This window comes from Xiphophorus couchianus, chromosome 4 (genome assembly GCF_001444195.1).
Source record: "Xiphophorus couchianus chromosome 4, X_couchianus-1.0, whole genome shotgun sequence".
Taxonomy (NCBI): domain Eukaryota; kingdom Metazoa; phylum Chordata; class Actinopteri; order Cyprinodontiformes; family Poeciliidae; genus Xiphophorus; species Xiphophorus couchianus.
Genome location: NC_040231.1, coordinates 21,361,401 through 21,381,454, shown reverse-complemented (window position 1 = coordinate 21,381,454; position 20,054 = coordinate 21,361,401). Strand labels below are relative to the sequence as shown.

At 36.3% G+C, this 20,054-nt stretch overlaps 1 protein-coding gene across 1 annotated transcript in view; it reads left to right on the top strand.

Annotated features, from left to right (window-relative positions):
- The window catches only part of gpc5a (glypican 5a), a 135,415-nt gene that overhangs the window by 52,279 nt on the left and 63,082 nt on the right, over positions 1-20,054 (top strand). The window contains exon 7 of the mRNA XM_028016079.1: positions 7,246-7,366. Coding sequence (XP_027871880.1) covers positions 7,246-7,366 — 121 coding nt within the window. The remainder of the gene's footprint in view (positions 1-7,245; positions 7,367-20,054) is intronic.

Below are 20,054 nucleotides of genomic sequence, written 5' to 3'. Positions count from 1 at the left end.
GTTAGTAGAGCCTGTGCACATTGTGCAGATGATATAGTCCTGGATGTGGTCGCCCTGGGTTCGATTACCAGTCTCGGGCCATTTGCTGCATGTCTTCCCCCTCTCTCACCACCATATTTCCTGTCAATTTGCTTTTCAGTGGAGCCCACTAGTGCCAAAAAGATTGTTTTTTTCTTTATTAATAAAGGCACCAGAAAATTCATACCTGTAATACCTCTGTGTAGCAAGCCATTTGTGCACTGTTATTTGACAATTTATAAATACAGGAACCTTTTCTATATTTCTTTGCAATCTAAGATGTTCTACGCACCTTTAGACTGAATGATGTTGATACACAACATGTAGTACACAAGCAAATATCCAAATGTACAAACAGTTGTAGATCTTGGTGACTTAGTGTGAATTCTTCCCCGGTATTAATAAAAAAATTAAAAAAAAAAAAAAAACTTGAGAAAAGAAACAAAAAAACAATTTGGGAGTTTTAGAAATTATGCAGTGTACTTCTCAAGGACCAGTTGGATGCTCTGTTCATAAATAGTAAAATCCAATAAATTCTTCAATTAAAACTTACTGTTTAACAAATAAATAGGAAGTTGTTGAAAGCATACAGGTAACATAATTTATCAAATAGCATACTAGCTGTTTCATTGTAAAGAATTTGCTTTCTGGTTTAAGCCAAATAATTAGCTTTTTTTCTTTTCCTCTTTCTTCTTCCTTGTATTAATACACCATGTGATTTATTATGCACCAGGTAAATAGGGGCCAGACGTCCTACTTTATATTAAAAGAGTTTAATATATATATATATATATATATATATATATATATATATATGTATATATATATAGAGCTATACGATATTATAATTTGTGTATATACAGTGTCCTCCCCATGTATTAGAACATCAGAATAAGAAGTGGAAACACCTTTCAAAAAATCCATCTTTTGTTTGAGTTGCATAATCTCGAATGCAAAAGATAACAATAAAATAAATGTGAATTAATATTTGGAAAGGAAATTAATACTGGAGGATCTGAAATTATGTATGATGAACTATCTGGTCATCTACTGGTCCCTACTCTAAAAACTGAAGATGGGTGGTCGTTGTGTCCTACAGCTGAATGATGCTGAATATATCATCAAATTAGCACAAAATGGTTCACTATACTCAAAATAAACTTTCTTTCAGTCCCTAAATTTAAATCCTATAGAAAATCTTAGAAAGTAAAGGAGAGGATCTAGAACTAGGGAGATTATACCAAGAGGATTTATCAAAGTGCTCTCTGTCTGTGTGCTCCAACCTTGTGAAATGTTATAAGAGACGATGAAGTACTACCTCTATGTCAAAAGGGAATTGCACAAAGTATTGATATTAGGTGTGACCAGGTCAGTGAATTTGTGAGAAAAAAGAGTTTAAGAGTTGAATAGTATTTTTTCCCACTGAATAACATATTTAAATTGAAAGTTGTTCATTTCTACATTCATTCTTAGATTTTTTTACTGCAATAAAAAGGGAATGTATTCTTTAGATTTTGCACATCTTTGCCAGGGGGCTCCAATAAAAATGGAAGCTGTTGAATTTTAAAGATGCTAAAAGCAATCAGAGCTTCTAAATTCATAATTAAACATAGTTTTTGAAAATATTAGACAATAAAAGTGGCAAAGTCCATAGTTTAAACTTTAGCCCTCATCTGTAGATCTATATATGATCAGAAACCAACAATGCACATCTTTATCTTAAATGTAATGTTTATTGGGCAAAGATCAGTCTGTTTTTAGAGTTCAAGAATGGGTGTACATGTTTGAATGTACAACAAAAAGACAGATGCAGAAACTCTCATTGCTATTCAGGCTTGGAAAGCAGGAGCAGAACACTTGAGCTAACACAGAATGAATATTCTTCCGCCATATTCATCCTGCTGCTTGAATTACCTTGTAAGTGTTCAGTAGCTATTACTAAACTCCGTCTAGAAACCACAAGAAGCAGACTGAGCAGACTGTTATAATATGCAGTCATTTGCTTGAGATTAAGCAAAGCTGGAAACAAAAGAATACATCATGCAAACAACATGAACCACTGAATCGTAGCATGCAACAGGCATCATTTGGCTTTGTTTTCCATTACAGAGCTGGTTTTTTATGCTGACGACTTTTTCAAGTTGAAGGAGTGTTTCTCTCCAGCATTTAGACTATTTACTTTTTTATACTTTTTCTGTACTCAGAGCAATTAAAAAAGATTTTTTTAATACATCTTCTCTTGTCTTGCTGTATCTCACATCAAAGAGAGGCTGTGGAGACCAAAATAACACAACGAGCAAACCAAGGAAATAATTTTCAGAAGATCGTGCCTGAGTTTAGGTGTCAGTGTGGTATTACGGCTCACTTTATTCATAATGTGTTGGAGAGGATTCGGGCCCCGTATGCACCGCAATTAGAGCAAATTACTTTGACGTACTCATCTGTCTCTTTACTGACGTCAAAGAAGAAGGTATTGAGGGCTTCAGATTTCTTTTGTTCCAGATTTTAATATTTTGCACTTACAGTACACTGTGGTAGAGTAAGAATGGGATAAGACCAAAGGATAAAATGATTGAAATTTTCAATCTGGGCCTGAACAGTAGGAATGAGCTGCAAACCAAGCATCCCTTTGGGGAGAATTGTATGGATTATATTATCCTGTTGCTGGTCCACAGAGACCCTGGGCAATCACTCAGCTGCTTTATATCCTCTCGTAGGTGGTGCTCGATGCCGCTGTGTTCCTTTCCCGCTCACCTTGAAGAATGTGTGATGACTGTGATCAGGCGTTTTCATCTCTAACACCTTTTAAGTTCCAGATTCTTATTCTCAGGTGCTATAGGCCACCGAGATGCTTTGTGTTGCATTGCCATCCCAGCAGCACATTACAATAGATTGTATGTTTTTCAAAATATAGATCCAGACGCCGCTCCAGAATACATAATGAGTTGCTTGTGTCTATTTGTGTGTGTATGCACAGATCATTTAATCTACATTTAACTTCATCTTAATTATAGCATGTTTTTTTTTTTTTTTGTATAAATGCGCACAGACATCTCAATGAATAACTTTGAGGGATTTGATTTGTTTTATTTATTTATGTGGAATTTTGTGCAGTGCCAGGCGTGGCGATGACTGTGTTGATTCGGGCTCTTACAAAGACCTATCTCAATCTCCCTGGTTGTGTCCGGGGATTAAGCAAAGCTGAAGGCAGGTGCATCATACGTGGCTCCTCCGGCATACACGGTTCAGATGCAGCTTAGTCCTCCCGACGCATCGACCTCTAGCCGCAGGCACCTGCTGCATCTTGCCAAACAAGACCTTGACTTTCACACCTGTGTTTCGGGCAATCAGTAGGTTTGGATGCACACCTGAAGCCAGGTTATTCAAAATAAATAAATAATACAAACTCCAAGGTTGTCTTGACTTGCACGTAAAAAAAACCAACACGATACACAAAAATATGCAACTGATGAAGCCACAAGATGTTTAATTTAAAATAGTTTAATTACAAAGCACATGTTTTTCTTTGTTTCATGAGAAATGTTGTAAGTACATTCATCAGGACATGTCAACTGCCACAAAGTTGATGATTGGAAATTTGAACTATCATATGCACATAGTTTGAAGGCTGCAACCACCCCCTCATAAATTCAAGGAGTATTCATGCATTTCTACAGAAATTATGTTTAAAGTACTAAATGAAAGCTGAAAAAAATCCCAAATTGCTTGATTACGTAAGATGCAATTTAATGACTCAACTCTGCTAAGTATCAAACATAAAACTGCACTTCTTGTAAAAAAAAAGATTCATATTCCACCAATCTGTGAGGAGAAGGCTTTGAGCTGTACAATAAGGCTTTGTAAATCCACGCTTTTGTTTGAAAAATCAACACTGGTTTCATGGGGGCGGGGGGACAAATTGCTTTGATACTGACAAACACTAGAAGAACATCTTGATAGCAGCAGGTGATTGTTGTTCAGGCCACATAAAACACCTTTAACCTCTTCGTTAGACATAAATGTTTGCCTCATAGCTTATTTATGCATCTGTAGTTACATAGGGTATATTTGAAACCATCAATTATATATAACACACACAGGCAGGCTGCAGTATTTTCTACATTCACCTACATGTATGTGCCATTTACTGTGTATAGTTATGCATTGTATCTTTTGCATTAGTATAGATTAGTATAAACTATTTGCAATGTGCAATCGTTTCTAGTCTTAAACAAAGAACACATAAAGACCCTCAAAGCATTTTTTTCCATTGATATAACTTTGTTGTTTTAAAATTTAAAACACAGCAGATTACATCGAATCATGAAATCTTCAAAAGTTCAGTAATGACCATAATGCAAATCTTACATAGAAATCCATCCATTTTCTTACACCCTTGTCCCTAGTGGGGTCGGGAGGTGCTGGTGCCTCTCTCCAGCTAACGTTCCGGGCGAGAGGCTGGGTCACCCTGGACAGGTCGCCAGTCTGTCGCAGGGCAACACAGAGACAGAGACACACTCACACCTAGGAAGAATTTAGAAAGACCAATTAACAGTCATGTTTTTGGACTGTGGGAGGAAGCCGGAGTACCTGGAGAGAACCCACGCATACACAGGGAGAACATGCAAACTCCGTGCAGAAAGACTGGGAATCGAACCCAGGAACTTCTTGCTGCAAGGCAAAAGCTCTACACACTGCGCCACTGTGCAGCCCCACTTACATAGAAATGTGTTCTTTAAATACATTGGCCTTTATATGTAAATTACCAAAGTATGGGAACCTAAAGGTCACTTTAAACCTTGAGTTCAATTTTTATTTTCTACAACGGCGCTGCAGAGACGAAGACGATAAAGGCTGCAAAACAAGAAAAAAGAGCTGGTAATAAAAAAAGCGGCAGCGATAACAGACTCTTCTTTTTATAAAAGATGGAGCATGTTTTTCTAAAACTAATCACATTTGTGGAGTCTGATTTGTAGGAAATTAACTTCAAAATTACATCTCAAAGATCCAGACAACCTATGTTTGAATTCTGCCATGCACCTCGAGTTTTGAATAAATTAAGCTTCCACACTTGCAACATTTTATTTATTCATAGTTTTTCCTTTTCTCTCTGACTTTGTAGGTTTTGATAGTCAGAGCTAATTTGTACTTTGTACAAACCATCTTATTTTTGTTGGAAATGGTGTTGACAATCTCATTCAGATAATTAGGTTGAAGGCCAACATCTTCTTTATCAGAACCTCCACAAACACATGTGCTCAGCATCAGCAAAACAGAAGAAATATCTCAGCAATAAGTAACTTTACCTTGATCCTCTTGTATGATTTAAATGATACGGCAGAGATTGAGATGTGAGTGAAATGTGTTCAGTCATCTGCTGCCAAGGTCACAGTCTTTACGCCTGACAGACGAAAGAAAAGCTAAAGACTGGGGCGTCCTTGAGCTAAACTGAGGTCCATTACCAGCCTATAACAACAGTTCACCCCAAAGTGGACACAATGTGTGTGTGTTGTTGCACACACACACTGTCATTTAGTAGTTTTCCTTCCGCGAAGAATCACCATCTTGCTGGATGCATAGTTTTATTTTTAAACCTCACACTGAATGCTAACGTTTAGCGCTGCAAACCAAGCGAGTTGCATTTTTTGCACATCGTTCATCTAGCTTTGTGAAACCAAAATACAGCTTATTTTCTTTAAATCACCACTGTTTCTACTTCCAACAAAATTTTTCTAACAATATGAAGTCTTGAGCACAACAAAACCACTTTCCTGGCTTTCCTGGCAAGTCTACAGAACTGGTGGCAATTAGAAACCCATGTGTAATACCAAACACAAGCTTTATTCGAAAATGGAATCATTTTCCTGCTATGTTTCAATTTCTATGGTTAAATATTTAAACAAGGTTTTCTTAGTCCAGTGTTACACTCCTATATCTGTTTATTAAACAACCCACTGAGTAACGCCTGAGCATGATGCTGCCTCCCTAATGTCTTACAGTAGATGTTCTTGTTTGATTTGTAGGCAAGCAGGAATTATAGCCCAAATGTTCATGCCTGGTTTCATCAGACTATAAAATATTCTCCCCCATGGTTTTGTGAGATTTCAGCCAGGCAAGAATGTTTTCTTTGGAACAAAATGTTTCTATCTTCCAACCCATGTGGAAAATATGGGGAATTGTTGATGCATGTACAAAAAAGAAAAAAAAGAAAAGAAAAAGAAACACCAACCAGAAATTTGTGCAGCTCCTTCACAGTTGCTGAACACATTTCATGTCAGCTGTACATATATTGATGCTCTAGCGGCTAAAATCCTATATTTTAGGCTACTGGTTGTTATGCTTGAAAGGCGTTGGTCTTACGTGCGTTCAGTAGAGATTTATCATGCCGATCTTTACTTTGACTTATAAAAAGGTAATTTATTGTACAGAACAATGTCCATTGTTTGCTACTTCCATGTAGTTACACGTAAATTCGACATCAAAACCTAAACCAAACACAGTGGAAAACTGTTGCCTCTTCCCACTAACAACACCTGAACAGAATCACGGTTGACCTTAAATACCCGTCCCCCATCAGACACACAGAACTCAAAATGAAATTCGCCCCCTGGTGGCGATAAACACAGAAAAGGATAAATGGCTCCTACAGAAGCTCTGCCATTTCAAAATAAGACAAAAGCTATAATTTAGATATTTCTCCTTTTTCTTTGTCAATTCTCAAACCTGGTAAGTTTCACTTGGCAAAATTTTGATTTAGGAATAAAAACCCTCACTCTGTTTTACGCTTCCCTGTAATCAGACTTCCCTTTTAACTCATTTAGACTAAGAGTTTTATTTCAGTCATTCATGAGCTTTGGATCAGTTACCAGATCCTGCAAGCGAATAACTCCCTTTGATGTTATTTTAATCTTATGAAAAGCACTAGAAAGAAAGAAATCTTTTTAAAAGGACACCTTTCATTTAGAAAAAGGTTTCAAAAATGTATTTTCATGAAAACACATTTGAAGTTATGCACAGTTTCTAAATCAGAATATAAGCGAATATAAGTTGTTGTTTTTTTTTTATTACAAATGCTTGTTAGAGTAAAACCACTTAGAGTCAAATGGTAGGGTCCAATTTCTTCTTGTATCAGAAATCAGTGTGAATCATTTAGATAGATTTTTTTAATATATCAGGTGTTTACATGAAAAAATTATTTATGTGTTCATCTGTTTGTGCTCTTCACAGCTACACACGGCGTGTTGTTGGGAATGGAGTCAGAGCTCAGAGTACCAACCCTGAAGTCAAAGTAAAAGGAGAAGACCCTGTAATAAACCAGATCATCGACAAATTAAAACACATCAACCAGGTGAGATTCTTTCATCCTTTGTGGATTTTATAGAGAACTACATGATTTTACTCTCATTTTCTTCAAATCTACATTTACACGGTTCATTTTGTCAAACATATGGTAACTATCCCCATAGGAAATCTGTTAATTCCCTTTGCTTCTTTGTTAGTTTTTCATAAATTGACATCCCCCTTGTTTATAAGACTTAAATCTTTCACTTTTTACCTTTAATTCTCATCAAATGTTTTTTTTTTACCCTCTCGTATATTCCCGGTAAATACCAGCACAGAGAAAAATAGTCTCAAATGCAGAATCATTTCTAAGGCAATGAATGAAACAAATCAATCATTACACATTTAGAAAGCCATTTGGTCTGCTTTGTGTGCCTTCATATTTACAAAATTATTATTTTTTTGTTCTTGTCAAAATCAATGTGGCTTTTTCTACCTGCCAGTCTGCCTTTATGTGCGTGTGTGCTGCCATGGCACCTCTCAGTGCTGTTTATCTCTCCGCATGATGAGATTAGAGCAGTTTACGGGAGCACTTTTCTTTCCCCTCGCCTCAATAACAGCTGCTCCGGCTGCATTTAGGCTGTCGAGCTGCAGCGGCGGCTTCAGATGTCTATTGCTTCGGGTTCCCAAGTGGCGGGCTGAAGGCCAGGTCATCTCTCTTGACCTCATACTGGCACCCCCTCCTTCACTAATTCTCACCATCTGTGGGGTGTCAGAACACATAAATCTATATCATAACCATCAGAGAGCCTCTGTTCTGCCTGGTTGACATTCACTGTGTGTGCAGTGTCTTTTGCCTTTTTTGCTGTTTGCATCCTAAATGTGGTTCGTTGTGTGTCTTTTGGTTCTGTAAATTTTTAGTTTCAGCAGGAAAGATTGTTTTGTAATCTTGAATACTCAGGGATGGCTTATCTGATTTGGAAATGGTTTATGTGATTTACTTTAAATACTATGGAACAGATTATGATTATGAGCTCTACCCAGATTGTATAATCACCTACAATCTGCTGAGACCAAGTATTTCAGCCAGTGTCATTTTAAATCCCATGTTGTTCTTTCCGTTCCAAGTTGTTGGTTTGACATGTTTTATTATATTCGATGCTATTTTACATTTTCATAACATTTTAAATATGCCTCTCATTATATTTTCAGTTCTTCCGTTGCTCTCTCTTATATTGTAACAAAAATAATTTGAAGACGAATCCCTGATGGAGTTCTTTTAAAATCTACATGCCAGCAGCTTGACGTGTAGATGAAAAGCTAACTACAGCTCTTTTCACTTATTGGTTGTCTTGATGAAGATGAATAATAGATTCAAAAGCAATCAATGTTTCAGTGCAGAAGCCAACTTTCACTTCAGAAAATGTAGAAATGTTCAACCTCTATTTTGAGTATATTTATTTATTGAGTTGGAAAATATTTCTATGAAACAGATGTAATGTAATTCTTTATTTTTGTAATAACTGATAGCTTTTATGCTGACGAGAGACTTTTGAACTTTATTAAGTAACATTTGGCTTCTTGTTTTGCTGACCCATAGATATGATGTGGCACAGAAACTTCTTTCTTTTAGTTACTCTGCAATGCAGACAAGACAAGAGAACATGAAACTTAAAAAAGGCAGATGTTTGTTGCTTTTCAAGTCTCGGAATGACTCTCGGAATAAAATAACTACCATACTGTATCTATTTACCAACCAACAATAAAAAGACATTTTAAAAAACTGAAACTGTGACAACTAGAGATAGAAGCTCCAAAAGTGCTTTCCAATTTGGTACGTAGACATCTTTAGAAAACTATGGAGTGGTCTTTCTGAAAGAATTTGAGAAGATTATGTACAATATTTTTAATTGGTAATTTTCTTGCCTTTTGACAATAAAGGTAACTAAACATATCTTGGCTTGGAATAAGTATTTTTTCATCAACTAAATAAATTAGGTAAGTGAAAGAATTTGGGACTAATTAAGCTTTCTCCCTCAAAAATATCACTAAAATAAAATATTATTGCCACTCAGTAAGTCCACACACAACAAACACTTGTTTCAAGGAATATACTTGTAGTATAGTTCTGTTTATTTATTATTATTTTTTACAATGGTTATGTTGTTAACAAGTTTTACGTAAACACCAAAGCAGACTGACAGTACCGTTACTTCTAACTGAATAATTTTATCTTCTGTTATTCTGTAATACTTTGACCCGATTCATTTTAAGATAAATTAGGACTTAAACCTGAGACTGATGTGAGTTGCAGTTTTTAGGCATCATTAAACCAGTAATGACTAAAAATAACAGAAAGGCACACCAGTGATGAAGCACTGCAATTTGACAGACTTAATGTTAGTTACCTTTTTTGATGAATACACTTGGATGCACTCGGTTGAGCTATAATTGGGAATCAGTGAGCCAAATCCAGAGACACACGGCCAGTTGACCAGTCATAAAAACGGATTTGATGCGCCTAATTTAACTTTGTGTTTTGTCCAAAGAGGCTGCACAGGTCAGACTTTCCGGGCTTCACGCAGCAACACGGGTGAGCAATTTCCTCCAAAAGGCACGCAGTGTTTGAAACCATAAAACTGTTTTGGGGGATGTTGTTGCATATTAGTGTGGTTTTCATGATACTCTATTCACACAAACAGGGATTCGTGAGTGAAATATGTAGGGGAGGTGCTGGCAAAAACCACTGGACCAGTATGCTTAACATGATGGTTAGAATGCGTAATGGAAGCCATGTTTTATAATGTGACTAAAACTTATTGAACTTTTGATAACTTAGTGTAACCTGTTCCTCTAACATTTAGAGCATGAGTAAAATACATCCTTACTGTAATGCATTGTATTGGAGATGCATATGAGGGTGATGGGGATCAATTTATATGTGAAAAAAGTTACGATAAGCCTTCAAACATTGAGCACTTTATTCAGGAATATTCACATTTTCATGTCTGATCTAATGTTTTAATCACTGGAAAAGACCACAAAAATAAACCCTGTTTTGCAAAATGAATACAAAATGTCTTTCTATTCACACTAAAAGTTATGACCTGCTAGCCAGCCTCAGCCCTCTTTGGTGGAAGAAGCCTCAGTGAGATGTTTCTTGTTGCTACCTAACAATCCCTGAATTCTGCCTGAGGAACATTTGTCCCACTCTTCATTTTCAGCAGAGAGATGATGAGGGGTTTCTTGCACATACAGCAAGTCACCTCACACTATCTTAATGAGATCAAGATCTAGGCTTTGACTTTTTCCAGTGCCTTCTATTTTTTCATTTTTAGCTAGTCCTGGTGGGTTTGCTTGATTTTTTGTTTTTGTTTTTACAAATGGTCTCAAATTTTCCACAGCAGCAGGATTTGTGGTGGATTCTGTGATGGTGAGCTGGCCAGCTTTTTGCTTCACATTTTATTTGAGGTTCTTTGGATCTTCCCAAACATGTCCTCTACTCTGGTGTCCAAATGAGAAATTTGGACATCATATAATATATAGTTACACATGCATGTTCACCCAAACACTTGCATATCAATAGTAGCAAGTCCTGCATGATATTTTAAACCCTGGTGAGCGTTATAAGCTGCTGCAGCCTCAGAAAGTTCTTTTGATCTTGCTGTGGTGTTCACTTTCTCTTCAACAGTCAGAAGGACACCAAACTAAATGTCTGAGGTTTAAACAGAGCAAACTTCCTTCAAAATCCAGGGTAGTGACACGCCGTTGTGGGATGTGGGGCATTTGAGTGGGGAATTGCATTGTATGATGTCTTTTGTTTTTCTTTTTTATGTAAATTACATAAAACTTAGTTTTGTTAACATAAATATTAAATATTCATATGTCCTAATATGCTAGAAAAACATAGAGGCTGTGATAGGATTTACTCACACTTTCACATGACTGTTTGTCTGGACTTTAATGAGGCTAATGTTTACATTTACAAAGTTTAAAAATAACTTTCAGGTTTCATCGACAGGAGTAAATGTCAAACCAGGCCTTTTCAGCTTCCCAAGCTGCGTTTTCTTTAGAACATTTTAAATATGGTTTATTTACAAAAAATCAGCAAGTAGGCAGATTTTCCACAGACACGTTTACAATTACGTTCTACAGAGAAAGGTTTGTTCTGTACACTGTATTTGCCCAGGTGTATAGACGATTACAATATCATACTATAATCTTTAGTAAGTAGAGCTCTTAAGTTGAAGCAGATAACATTTTACTATTTGAGCTTCTAAATTGTATTAAATGGGATCATCATCAGTTGTTTAGTTTTGCTTCTCAGATTTTGAAGTTAAATTTACTGAACAGTTATAAGGGAATCTGGGCTATCTAGTTGCTGAATGGTTGATTATTAGTTTTTAATAAGCTCAGCTGGCTGAGCGGTTTTCTTATCTGTCATAAATTACTCTGCTTCCTACTTAAACAATGACCTTCGTGTAATTATAACACAGCATTTGATTCATGCATAATTGTTTTAAAAAACCTTAAACAAAAATTGACAGCTCAAAATAGGCACAAATAAAACCATTGTATTTGTTTTTTGGCAGATCACTAAGGTTAATTATAATACATATTTGTTCTGTCTGACATATCTTACTTTAACTAAAACTGTCTCTGAGAGGGTTTTTGCTTACCCCCATTGTTGTTGTTCTTTTCCATCTCAGGGAAAAAACAACAACCATGACGTGCCTTGCAGTCTTAATGCCACAAATTAAGGTTCCTTTTTCTATGTGGACAACCTTAACAAAGGTGTTGCACGTCTATCAACCGCAGTTAGAAATACAAATATCCCCCTGGCATAATAATACAGAGTCCTCATTAGTCCCTGGAAATACAAATAGCACAAATGTAAAATGTCAGAGAGTGAGAGTGTTTCTGTTAATTAAAAGAAGCTGTGTTATGTGATTGTTGTAATCTTTTAGCCCTTACATGTGTGGTGTATGAAGTAATTAAGATTCTACGAGAGATTTCCAAACATCACATTGCTGCTTTCATTGGGTTGTAAATGTGACTGGCCACGACTAAACTAGGAACAAGTATCTACCCCTGGGGGTTTTTGAGTTGTTTGCAGATTCTGAAAGTGCAGATTCTACGCTTTATAATGATGTGAAACAAATAGAAATAAGAAAATGAAGAAGCATTGGGACACTAAACAAGATCAGGGAGAAAAAAGCCCTCAATTTTTAAAAGAGTTATTCCTAAATCTGATCAATTACATGGGCTTATTAACAATTAAGCAAGATAATAGCAGAAGATAATAGACACGACATGTTACACAAAAGAATATATATTTTTAGCCCAAAGAAAACATGATGTAAATAATTATTTAATTTTATTTTTATCAGCCACAGGATGTAGTTCATCAGCATGCTCATTCGCCTGGCCACAACTTTTACCGTCCTAAAAAGAATAAAAGTTCTGAGGCTCACTCCATGAGAATGAGAAAAGTATTCCTGCAGACATGAATATGTCTAATCATACAAGCAGTCTTAGCATTGTTTTTTTTCACCCGTATTTCTCTGCTGAATGTTGTCATCTCTGAAGGCTCATATTTCTAACAGCACATTACTGGCCTGGGTTCAGGGAGCTATGATGACAATATTAACTAGCCATGTATTTTCTTCAAACTTGCATCTTATTGGCTGGATTTATTCTGTATGCAAGCCGAATTCAAACACAAAGTTTACTATTTTAAAACCTCAGATTGCTATGTAGTTGTTTCTTCATGACCTGGACTAATATATCAGTATTTTCTGAGTTAGTGGTGTTTTTTTTTTTATCTATTTCTTTCATTTCTGTGCCAGTGACTTGCTCCTGGTTTTCTCCTGGTGTGTTACAAGTGTATTTTCATTTAATGCACAAAAGTGTTTTTATACTCATAGCTGAATTGTTTACTGTCAATTTCTTAAAAAATATATATATCTTTTGAGAAAATTGCGTATCTATGAGCCACTAAACCACAATTGAAAATATTCGTAATTCTTCTAGCTTCAACATTTTGCTGTGTTTTTTGTTCATTTTCTTTGCATGGGGTAAAAGTAGAACTATCCAATTTACGGTCCATATCTTGAATGTAATCATACAACAGAGGGTTCTCAGTTGTGTGATTTTGTAGTTAAAGCCAACTCGTGTTGAAACAACATTTGCTCTCCTGCACAAGTGTTTTTTGCCAGGACTTCATTGCGTGTGCCAGGAGTGCCTTCAGCACAAGCAGACAAAGAAGACAAAAAAACGACTGCAGGGAAAACAGTGACCCTTGCCTTCTCTTGTATGTAGTCACGACGCAAACCTCACAGATCAACGTTCCACAAGCCTTTCTTTGCCAAAGGGAATTTCAAGATTATGTTTGGATTTCATTTCAACAAATTCAAGTTGCAAGCAAAATAAACAATTGCAGAGACTACTTACTGAAGACTAATTGATCTCTACTGTTGGGTCAAATTGATTCTCAAAGGGGAGAGTTGTTGCCATGCTATAGGTGTAAGCCTCATATTGATTAATAATGTACCAACTTGCAGAATAATTCATCACTGGGCATGTTTTCTTCATGTTGCTGATGCAAATAGGAAACATACAGTATAAACAAGCAGAAAAGGATGTGCTCTGATAGGTTTTGACTATCTACAAAAAATGTTTTGAAATGAGAAAAGCAGAAGAATTTTCAGTGAGGTCAAACTAAAACTGAATACCCTTTTTTTTAAAGTGTGGATGCAGCTTTTCTCAGAACCAATTTGTCTACACAGCTTCTGAATACCTACTTTTTCTTAGGGGAAATACAGAACTACAGTGACTTGCAAATTCCCTCATAACCCTCTTCATATTTTGAAATATTGCAGCGACAAACTTTAATGTATTTCAAAAATGTAAGGAGAATGAGCCATGGTTTTCAAAATCTTTTACAAACATAAATCTGAAAAGTGTGGTAGGGAGGGCATCCCTGTGTACCTAAACGGACATGCCTATTGTTTTGGAGAAGCTGTGGAGATACACAGCTTTATCGAGAGAATCTGAATCTATCGGGAGTCCTGAAAGAAAACCGGCCACAGACCACAAAAGACCAGAGGCTGTGGAACTGGTTCATCTTACAGTGAGACAACAACTTGAAATATACAATCAAAACTACAATGGATTTGTTTGGACCAAGGCACATGCATATTCTTGATTGAATAGCTAAGATGTTTTCCAAAGAATGCTTAGTTATTTCCATCTACTGATATGCACGGCTGGTAAAGACTTGCTTACAAAGTCTTGACTCAAGGGAGTAAAACACCAAACATGCCAATGTTTTCACATTTCTGGGGAGACATTTTGAAAATGGCTTTATGAAAAAATACATCAAAGTTTGTGGTTTTAGCATAACAAAATGAAACAAGTGTCATCATTCAAGAGGTATTAATAATTTTCCATGTCATATACATGTCACATTGATTGGTCATTAAAGATACATTAATAAGTAAAAAGATCATTTATAACAGCCACTAATAGAAATGTGAATAATTTCTGTTTCCTTTAATTAAAAGTAGAGGCTGTGGGCTGCTGGCAGATAGTAGTGAGGAATCTAATCTCTTGTTGTTTTATAAACCTTTTATGAACTTGCTGCAAAGTAAACACTGTCTTCAGCTACTGTAGAAACAGCTTTCAATAAAAATGTGTAAACACTCATGTACATTTACCAGTGCTACATGGCCTCACCTACATAAACAAAAATTATTTATGACACCATACCAAATCATTCAGCGGCAATATCATATTCAATTCCCCGCTGTTGAATCTATTTAAAATGTTCAATTTACCAGAGATACAAAACATTTTTGGCAAAACAGCAAATCCATGACCTTAGAGTAATGATGCTTTCATCTAATTAAACTAAGAGAATTTTAGAGGACACATATGAACTAATCAAAATCTTCTCTTGTCTCACAAACGTGAGTTTAGCTGATCTGTCATCCTACATTTATTTTTTGAATGGCTTACAGTTCTAAGTGACAAAGATAATTATGTCTTTTTAACATCGTATTTAAATTAAAAATTTTTCATAGATAATCAACTAATTCTAACACTTGTTAATAAACAGGTTTATTTGAACATTTAATAAACTGGTGTCACATCCCTTGGGGTACTATTGGGCTCTGTGAATGGGTTCATTCCTTATTTATTAAAGAGCAATACTGGCCATAAATTACAAATTAATCTAAGAATGAACTTTTTAGTTTACATCAGCTTTCTTTTGTTTGATTTTCCATATTAGATCAATATAATTATTTTTTAATTTGTTGTGAGAACTTACTGAGCGGCAGTGCCATTTATTATTCCGTTTTAATAATAGCAGATCATTAGAGGCTCTTGGAAGAAGCCCTGCCATTTATTGCAGTATGACAATGAAACTGGAGATCAAAGTGTGAGTAATTACTTAAAAGGGCTTATCAAATATCTTTGGTTTCACCTGTAAGTTCGCAAAAAGGTTGGAAATTGCTTGTGTTTTAATACTGATGGAGGAGGATAAAACAGTGCAAATAATGTCATGCTTATGAGTTGCAACCCTTTTGTATACACATCAGTGAAGTCAAGAGGCAGCTTGTGTTCACAGTGCTTGAGTCTAGTTTGCATGATCATCTCGCTGGGATTTAATTTGCAAATAGCTCTGACTGGCATCTCTCTAACCGCTGAAGTGCAGAACAAGTGTGAGCCTGCATGTCTGACCTGGATTGTTTTTCAGCTTCTTCCCCAAACTTTTCTTCATTTTTTATAGGAGGTATTGCTATATTGTAATACACAACATAGTGCCTTCTGAACTTGTGATTATCTAATTCTCAAGTAATTTGAACATTGAAGCTATATAGTGACACTTGAGAAATGCACAGCTTGTTTTTATGTGCGTTTTGAAGTCAGCGCAAAGTCTTTGTGAAGATAGAAATGCATACTGTATGTATGCGTTGGTGTGTGTGGGCGTGTGTGTGCGTACTTAGTGGGGGTTTATGACCTGCAAAAACATCAATTACATATACCAGTGCTCACACTGATTCCATTGTACACATGAGCGACTACATGCACATCTTGCACATTACACTGTGTCAAGTTTCTATAATGTTGGTGCAACTTATTAATATCAAGAAAAATGCCTGAAATTACTTGTTCAATTCTGCTTGAACGGCTTAAAAGAAACTGGAGAAAATACAGAGAAATACAGGTGAAGGCACAAGGTGATGTTGTTTTGCTCATGATGAAACTTTTTTGCCATTATTTATGAGGATAAGAATGATGCTTCTATGCAAATGTTGATGTTTAAGGATTCGTTTCTGCCTATCAGTAATGCTCTTTATGATTTCTATTTATTCGCCCCTGACCTTGACGAGGTGCAGAACCTGCTCCCACCCAGTTTCGCCTGGACCAAATGGAAATGCATCATTACTATTCCTCAGCCGAGGCTGCAGGAGAAACACAAAACAGCAATGCGGCTATTGACAAATCAATCATGCAATCCGAGTGAACAAACTGTGGATTTCATCATCTTCCTGATCAGCAGCTCTTTCGTATGAATTATTTGTTGGCTCCTCTCCTTTTTTCCTGTCCTCTCCTCTTGATGTGGTAAAACCCATCAAGAATCTATAAGCAGGCCCGGTCCCTGTGTCTCTCAATCAAAATCAGGGGCAAGCAGCTCCTCACCCAGTCTACAGGCTGAATTATTTACCACTCATTGATGTGGTGGTTGACCAGCAGTTTTGCTTGTGAATTATTCATATCCCCTCTCCTCTTAGTCCAAAGGATTAACACTCAAAATGTATTCACAGTTTATGTGTTTTGCCTCTAAATTTGCATACTACAATGCAGCATTTGAATGCTATAAAAACCCAGTCAGAGAGCAAAGACAATCCTATTAATAAGCATGATCCAGGTCTCACGATGTATGGGGTTATAAGCAGCTGAATGTGACGCCCAAATACAGTTTGTTTGGTTAATTCCCGTGGAGCAGAATGTCAGGACTCTGAGAGGCAGTCTTACGGGAAACAAATCCCTAAACATGTGGCACCAAGACGGCATTAAAGTCCCATGGGACACTGCATCGAAAACAGCAGTGTGCTGCATAATGATTGGTTTGTTTGTCTAACCCATGCTCATTGTGACAGCCATTACACCATGAGATAAGGACAGTGAATAAAAACATTCGGGGACAAATCCAGCTAAGCTGCACACCTGTAGATAACTTTATCTGAAGTGCTTGCATGTGCTTACAGTCTGGGATGCTGCAGCAGCAACAGCATAATCCTCTGTGTTTAATTGGCTAAAATTTGAGGCATTTCAACTCTGTCCTTTCAGCAAAAATGGAGATATTGTCATTCTGCCTGTCTGTGGAAATGCAATGCAAATAGAAATAATGAGGGAAAACAAAATCTCTTTGTCAACAGGTTGTACTGATATGTCTTATTAATAATTGAGTTAATGGATATTTGTTAAAATAGATATTTGAATAAGTTAAATGTAGAATATTTCTGTGTTTAAACTGGTACTATATCGCAAAATGTTCAAACGAAGTCATACTCTTTTCTTATGTTTGTTTTACTCTTTAGAGTTCGATCAAGTCTTAAATATCTGATTTTCTTGGTTTGAAATGTCTTTTCTTACCATTCATTATCTCAAAACTTGTTAACTAAACACTGATGCAGAAACAAAAGTGGTTCAACAAAAGAACATCATTATCCTCAGAAGTACGCAGTCTTCCTTTCTCGACTTAGGAGCTAATGCAGCTGTCTGTCAGTCCGCTCAGTCTTTAAGATTCAGCACAACGGTCCAAACTTGTGGTTCTCCAAACTCAAACGTGACTCAAGTGAAAGAACCTTCTGACTGCCTTCTTTCTTAACCGATTATGTTACCACTCTGGGAATGCCCTCATCTCTCTTCTGCACCTGCAGTGCCTCGGCTCAGAGAAGTTTGGCTTCAGGCGTTACTGTGGCAGAATTCAGTCACTGGAATTGATCCAACTCAGAACCACCATGACCCTCTGACATATGGTTTGCTTCAGGGGATTGTGGAAGGAGCAGACCTCCATTCTTAAAAATAAGAACTCTTTGTAGCCTTGTTCTCTTTTCTTACCCTTTTGCCACAAGACTGAGCAACATTATTCTTAATTACCCCTCTGCTAACTTATTTGTCTTTTCTAAAAGGAAAAGGATTGCATTTTTATTTTTACATCTTGACCTCAGCACACCTCATGTAAATAATACATGAGGTGATTTGTTACTTGCTACATGAAGCTAGATTAAATCATTTTTGGATAATTGACGGATTAGGAAATGGAAGAGAGTTAAAAAAAAAAAGGTGCACAGTATTTATTTAGAAGCAATTTAGTGATATACGGTGTGACCCATGTTTTTCTCAATAAATACATATTTTATTAGGGCTTAATAATGTGAAATTTACACCAGATGTTAGTAACAGCCAAAGTACAAGTTGTACTTACAAAACTACACACAAATAAATCAATGCAAATAAGTGCATCACATAAATTTTATGTAATTACACAAGAAATGAGTATTGGATTTATTGAAATATCCCTGAAGAAATCTTGGAATTTATAGAAAAATCTATTTAGTTTCCAATTCAGTTTATTTACAAAAGATAATGTTTCCACACACATTACAAAAACTATCTATGCAAGCCTACTAAGAGGTTAGTTTAATAACTTGACAGGGTGTCTGCCTCACAGACTAAAACTGGGAGCTGGTTCCACAAAAAAATAGCCTGATAAATAAAAGATTTACCACCAATTTTACTTTTCAAACCTCTAGGAACACAAATACACCTACAGTCTGGGAACAAAGTGTCAATAACATATGGGACAATCAGATCTGATTGAGCTTGATTACTAAGGGCTTTATATGTTGGAAGGATTATTTTAAATTCTCTTCTGAATTTGTCTAGAGAAGGTAAATTTAGGGAACTATGATCTCTTTTTTAAATTTTCATCAGAATTCTTGTTACAGTGTTTTGGATGAGCTGAAATCTTTTTAACTGATTGTGGAATGATGGTAAGAATTTGCAATAATCTCGCCTTGAATTAAAAAAAGGGTTCATATGACAGTGGCATTGCACACTTGTTGTCTCTAATTTGCAAAAGACGGAAATACAGGTGCTACATTCTCATCCCGTTCTAATTTGTGTTCTCACTGAACTCCTGCTTTCTTCCGGTTGATACACTTGGTGTGGATAAACATACTGTCAATGCATGTTCTATGGAGAGGAAAATGGAAAATGACAGTCAGTATCTTGGGAGCCAACACATATCTTGACACTTTTTTTGCTCTGACTGGCAAATATGATTATTGTAAGAGCTCTCCTCCTCCCTCAAGTCTCAGGACACTAGATCAGGTTCAAAGAGAATACTAAAGGACATAAAATGCTGTCAAAAGTTCTATCCAACCTCCTCCTGGATCTCTAAGAACCAGTCGTTTTGGCAGATGAATCTGTTCCCTTCTATAAAAGATAGAAGACAGATATGTGCTTTCAGTTGTCACTGATCATCTGAAACCTTTTCTTATTTTCTGTTTGTGGAACCAGATGTGATAGATGTCAATGGAACAACTTGCATCTCCAGAATGAGTGGTGATGATCCCCTTGCATTTATAGAGGCACAGTCACATTGTTACATTTCTGTAAATGCACTATAGAGTGTGATGTTGCAAATTGGAGCTGAAAGCTGAGTGAAAATGTAAAGC